At 37.3% G+C, this 6,489-nt stretch overlaps 1 protein-coding gene across 1 annotated transcript in view; it reads left to right on the top strand.

The window, feature by feature from the left end:
• The window catches only part of ccna1 (cyclin A1), a 14,059-nt gene that overhangs the window by 5,569 nt on the left and 2,001 nt on the right, over positions 1 to 6,489 (top strand). The window contains exons 4-8 of the mRNA XM_014003301.1: positions 4,521 to 4,591; positions 5,085 to 5,243; positions 5,328 to 5,547; positions 5,614 to 5,723; positions 5,817 to 6,043. Coding sequence (XP_013858755.1) covers positions 5,085 to 5,243; positions 5,328 to 5,547; positions 5,614 to 5,723; positions 5,817 to 6,043 — 716 coding nt within the window. The 5' untranslated portion in view covers positions 4,521 to 4,591. The remainder of the gene's footprint in view (positions 1 to 4,520; positions 4,592 to 5,084; positions 5,244 to 5,327; positions 5,548 to 5,613; positions 5,724 to 5,816; positions 6,044 to 6,489) is intronic.

Raw genomic sequence — 6,489 nt, 5'->3', positions numbered from 1 at the left:
GTTTTGTCTCTCCTCCAAGAGACTTCTTCAGTCTGATGAGTTTCAGGTGAACTCAGCCTTAAGCACTGCCTCCACATGGTGGACAAACAGGTTAGTCACATGCAAAAGAGGGTCATCGCCTGAAAATGGGCTCAATTAGCTCTATTGTTCATAGAGGGTCATGGTGCCCTATCACCTGACTTATTGGTTTGGATGCTGTGGTTCTTAGGTGTCGTGTCATATGTATGTAGTGAATGCAGGCGGGGCTCAATGTCCCCTTGTTTTCAAATCCTATTGTTAGGCGATGGCCCTCTTTTGCATGTGACTAGCCTGTTTGTCCATGTGGAGGCAGTGCTTATAAGCCTGAGTTCCCCTGAAACTCATCAGACTGAAGAAGTCTTTTGGAAGAGAGACGAAACATTTCACTAAAGAAGAACCCATCCAGAGGATCTACTTGTTTTTTTCTTTTTGAAGTCTGAAAGTGATGTTATGGTCTAAAACCAGATGTTTCAGTTTYGTTGTCTAACCTCTGTACCTAGTTGTTGTTAACAGAAGCAACTTAAAGCACCTGTGACACCTGTGTCTGTGTGGCCCCTTGGTTTGATGCTCATTTGGTTTAATTTAATTCAGTGCAGGGTCAGCCCAAGGCCATAGGCTTTAGCCAATGAGGGAGGACATACATAACGTTACTCTGTGGGTGTGGTTTGGCATAGGTACGATGATGAAGCGAGATGGATTGTTTAATTTCTCACCTGTTTTTCTTAATGTCTTTGGAGGAAAAACTGGGAAGGAAGAGGTTGGTGGCGGATAGAGTTTGTCCGTGACCTGGTTTTAGCGACAGGCTAACGGCAAGTGTTGCTAACAAATCTCCTTTCTGTTTACTTATGTTTGAAGGACACAGGAGGTTTTATTTAATACCCTTAAATAATTTTGGTTAACCCACCCTACCACCAGCCACCACAGAAAATATATTTGCATGTGAAGTAACAGGAAGTGATGTTAAAGGGGAACGACAGCACGTAAACAAAGCTATGCCGTACAGCGGCTAACAACAGACTGTAAAGAAGAATCTGATGCTTTTTTAGATTATTTTGAGTTTCTATCAGAGAGATGAAGAGTCAGAGTTTAAATAATATTGTTTCAATAAACAAAGATCAGAGTTTTCTTAGTTAAAGAGTTCCGCTTTGATGTCACTTCCTATTTCACTTTGGCTGAGCCAAGTTCAAAAGAAAATATGTCAATTATGCAACAAAAGGAGTAAAATCAAGTTCATTATCTCAAGTTTCTAAATTTTTTTTCATTGAATTTTTGTATTTGAAGTATATTGCACATTACAGACACTTTAGGCCAACACGCACACAGCTATAACTTTGTTAATTTTACAGATGCTAAGCTAAATATTGGTGCAATAATAGCTGAAAGTTATCCACAATAACCGCTACAAGGATTGCTAGGCCATTAATTAGTTCTGTTTTGAAAATCATTTAAAAAATTTAATCAAAGGTTTTGTGCTGTTGTTGTGAAACGCTGTGATTTTTTCTTCTTTTTTTCAATTAAGAGTAGCCCTCTAGTTCCAGTTCATGCAGTTTATCCACTGCAGCTTTTTCAATTTAAACAACATAATCATCCTGATGTTAGAAGCAGAATGACACAGTCCTCGTCTCTGAGCTCATTTTCTTTGAATGCTCAAAGCTGCAGATTGACCTTTTGATAAAAAACTAGCTGCAAGCGGATCCTCTGAACCTCATTAGAATCTATAAATAAAACATAAATATACAAAAACGTGTCATGCCACCATCAGTCAGGAGGCGAGGAGCCAAATTGAGCCACCAATGTGTTCTTTTCAATGTCCTGAAAATTGGATGCAGTTTGTTGGAATTTGTWATAAAGCTTTCCTGAATAATTTAAACACTTTGGCATAGATAATTTGGCTTTTTTTCAGGGTTTTTGTTTTTCCTACTTTGAAAACTTGATATCAAAGCTCTGATTGCTGCCTATTGTGGAGCCAAAATATGCTACAAACACTCACATTCAAATCTAAGCTCTCTCTCGCTCTCTCTCTCTCTCTCTCTCGCTCTCTTGTAAACATTAAAAAATATATGTCACAGTAATTTACTTTAAATTCTTCTTCGGACCAGAACTACAGTTCCAGGTGAGTGTAGGTATAAATATGTAAAATATCCATCTTCAGGTGAAGTTTTGACAAACCTGGTGCTGGGTTTCATGAACAATTTGCATCTGTTTAAATAGAAATAAGAGACGAGGATGAAAAGACAGAGACGTGTTTGTGTTTTTGGGTTGGTGCCATGCTCAGATATTGATTTTATTTTGACAGAAGAAAATAACCACAGCAGGTCACCTTATCCCCATCTCTGCTGGAACAAATAGATGAGGYTATTTTMGAAAGTCTCCTGTGGAACCAAATCMTGTCAGAAATRAAAACAACTTTTCACTAYATTCAGTCTTTTTAAAAGCGTGTTTAATTTRATATACATCTCACAGATTTTCTGTTTTTCTTAAATTGATTTAAATTTTTGGATTTTATTGCGCATTTGGTAACAATTCAAGACAAAGTGTTACTGTGTTTAACATTTTTAAGATCTTTCTTTACTAATTCAACACTTCACTTTTTTCCTCATAATTACATTTTTAATTTATCTGCAGGATTCTTATTTATCACCTGCAGCTAAAAGCAAAGGGGCGTTAAAGTTTTCGCCTGTGTCTGTGTGGTTGTTTGTCAGCAAAGCATCTTATGAACTAGCAGAGGGATTTTAATGAAACTGTCAGAAAGTAAACATTCAGTGAAGATGTATGTYTGAACTTTTGCACAGCTAAGTGACCTCATGACAAAATGGGGTTTTGTCAACTTTGACAGATACTGAGCTAAGATTTTGGCGCGCTAGTAACTGACACTGAGCGCAAACTAAAGCAAGTTTGCTCTTAAAATTCTGCTATAACTTTTAGAGTCCACTGTATCTCTGTTRGCAAAATATCTCTAAAACCACTGGATGGTTTTATTAAACTCTTAGAAGGCAGTCACTAAATATACATCTCCAACCGATTCACTATAGAATTAATCCAGTTCAAGATGGTCGCTATCAACTGATAGGAAACCCAAAAATGGGTGTATTTCAGCAGTTTTACATAGTCACCTAAAACTTAATGTAGTAGTAACTGAGACTTATTTTCAACACTTTGTTTGAGAACTAACGTCTTGGAAATTTTCACGAGATCAACATAACGTGCAAAATTATTATAACAAAAAGCAAGCACATCAATACGCATGTAAATTACAGATTTGAATTATATTGTTATATTTATTATTGTACATTGTACATTTTTTTAGAAGAAATCCTGAAACTAAAAAAGTAAGAGCTTTCCTTCCAATCCAGCCATCTTAAAAGCATTGGGAGTGACGGTTGGCTGAAGGCTCTTCAGTCCAAATGGTTCCACATTKAAAACCTTAAACCAGACCTGCTCCACTGCTCAGCAGTATGTCCTCCCTCCACTGTCTGCCTTTTTCTGCATGTATAGTTCTCGCCGTGTAATAATTGCAGCAACATTAGTAATGAATGTTTCCCAGAGGCGTGCAAACATCCGCTCGCAGCCAGGAACAGACTTCCAGTCCCTTTGGTTGTTTAAATCAGCTAAATATTTCACTGCTTTGCACCATCTCCCCTCCTTAGAGAGTAAAAGCTCAGTGCTAATTAGCAGAATTGCTTTAATAGGGTCACAATGTCATGTAGTTACAGTTTTAATAAAACTCTGACAGCTTTTTGTGCATCATTGTTCTTACAAGGAAAGCCAGCCATCTAGTGGATACTGTGGRCCATGCAGGAACTCACTCCTTATTGTCACAAAGATGTATTTTTTTAATTTTTTTATTTAAACTTTTCAATATAGAATTTTTATTATACTTAGATGCCTTTATTGCCTTGGGCTTTTAGTGTATGATTCTTGACATTATGTTTCTCAGCACTCATACCAGTGTTGGATTATAGGAAATGAATGCACAGTTGTGATTAAATACCTGGTGTTGAAAAAAAATATATCCTTATTTATTTTTACTTAAATGAGTCAACCCTGTTTTGCCTGCATGAACTTGCAGATTGATTTTAATGAAACTTTCATTAAGTCATTACTGAATATACATTTAATTGATTTAGCCAACACAGAAATGACAATAATGTAGCCAGTCTTTCAGATATTGAGCTAAAATTTGATTGTTGTAGCTGGAATTCATTCWCAACACACGACCTCTCACAGTCTTGTATCCTAAAACACATTAACTTACTTCGTTTTTTTCCTAATATTTAATTTATTCATTTATTTATTCATTTGTTTCCATGAAAGTGTACTTGTCATTGGCACAGCTTGGCTGGCATGTTTAAAAATGACCATGAAAATAAGTGTATCCCCCCCTTCCCTCCTACAAATCATCACTCCACCAATAAAGCTTCCGTCGATGTAACGTGTGCAAACAGCGCATGCGCTCTGGCTCCTGATTGGTCGAGACGTTCACGACAGCTGATTGCTTACAGGAACTTCCGGAACAACTCAACAGTGAAAGCCGCTCAGAGTCCACCAGGGGAGGGCGCTGTTTGTCCACAGGGTAACAAAGATATTTGTTCGCTTTGTTTATGAAGAGAAGRAACATATTTTATATCGTTTCTGCGCCGAATCGTTAACCTGTTGACGGCTTTGATGTCCACTATGATRAGTTTACTTTTAACCTTTAACTACTTCTGTAAACCAGTGTTTACAGAAGTAAACACTGCTGAGTTGTACTCTGTTACAGTGTAATTATGCCTTTTTTATTGCTCATTTGTCTAATTTAATGTTTCTAAAACAATAGGTCATTTCTTGTAACCATGGTAATGTCTTATTTTCACCATCTAGAATGAGAAGYAGTTTTAACTTCTTTTATTTTAAACACAACAAAGAACAATATTTACAAACTTAAACAAAATCAAAACGCAACAAAAATAATGCAGCAAACAATCAAAAATTTATGATAAATTCATAATGATAAATTTAGACACTGTGTAATTTGATTTTTTTGTGTCTTTTGATTTTTTTTTCTTACCGTGTTTCTTGTTTTAAAGATGAATTTCAGCACAAGCAGCCTTCATAGCAGTCCATCGTGCAAAGAAAATGTGGCGCCTTCAGCTAAAACRGATTCATTTCAGCATCCGAGGACCAAACAGAGAACAGTTCTCGGTGTTTTGTCAGAGAACGATCAGCGCGGTCGATCTTTGAGCCAGGCAAGTCACTCAGGCAAAGTGAAAAGTTTAATTATATTTCATATATTTTAGTTTAAAAAGCACTGGTGGATGTTTCCTCCTCAGGGAAGCCAGTTTTCCAGGCAGAGTTCGGTTTCAAGCAGCTCCCAGCTGAACCTCTTTGGTTGTGCGTCCAGTTCCAGCTACGATGTGTTCGTCGAAGAGGCCCGTGAAGTCGTTCTCGCAGCTTCAGGTCAAGAAGTTGCTTCAGACAGTTGTGAGCTGGGTGCTGAAGCTGACCACTTGCAGAATGATTACATGAATCTCCTGCTGGAACTCACCTCCAGTGAGTGTAAATCTGCACCAAAATAATATTTCCATTAAAGAAGCTTTAACCTGTTTGCTCCTGCAGGTTCATGCCAGGATGTCTCTGTGCAGTCATCAGACGAGCGCTTGATGTCTCAGCAGAAGCTCTTTACTGATTATGCTGAAGATATTTACCAGAACTTGAGGAAAAGTGAGGTGAGTCTTTTTTTTTCTTTTTAATCGAACAATTTCTGTTGTATTAAATTTGTTACTCACTCATGCTCGTTGCTGCTGTGATTTTAATTCCAGAAGAGGTTCAGGGCAAAGCCTGATTACCTGCAGAGACACCCAGCGATCAGCAGCAGCATGCGAGTCATTCTGGTGGACTGGATGGTCCAAGTTGTTGAGGGATATGAACTCAGTTCTGAAACTTTGCACCTCGCTGTCAACTACTTGGACCGTTTTTTGTCCTGCGCAACTTTTGTCAAAGAGGCCAAGCTGCAGCTCGTCGGCACAGCAGCGTTACTGATTGCTGCGTAAGGATACGAGTATTTTCCAAATGTTCATTGGGTCATGTGAAGGTATTTTAGAGTTGCACTGATTCATGGCTSCTTGTAACTAATACTGCATTTTCTGTAAGAATATCGCATGTCTTTGCTGTAAATTGTCGCTGTTAAATAAGCAGAACTGGAGTTAAAATCAGCATAACAGCAGCTCAAAGCTGAAATGAGCAAAACCCATAATAAAAAATTAAATGAGAAAAACCATAGCTAAAAAATAAAATAAAATAAAATAAATAGCAAAATCTGAACATTGAGAAAACAACAATAAAGGTTTAAAATAGCAAAATAGCATGAAAAAAGTCAAAGTGGAGCTAAAAGCTAAATTAGCAAGACCATGGCTCAAAGCTAATTTTAGACAAAGCATAGATAATCCCAAAAAAATGCTAATTAAATAAAAGATTAAATTAGCAGAACTGTAG

Source organism: Austrofundulus limnaeus, unplaced genomic scaffold, assembly GCF_001266775.1.
Source record: "Austrofundulus limnaeus strain Quisiro unplaced genomic scaffold, Austrofundulus_limnaeus-1.0 Scaffold17, whole genome shotgun sequence".
Lineage (NCBI taxonomy): Eukaryota > Metazoa > Chordata > Actinopteri > Cyprinodontiformes > Rivulidae > Austrofundulus > Austrofundulus limnaeus.
The sequence above is the reverse complement of the archived record's forward strand: the minus strand, read 5'-3'. Positions and strand labels throughout refer to the sequence as shown.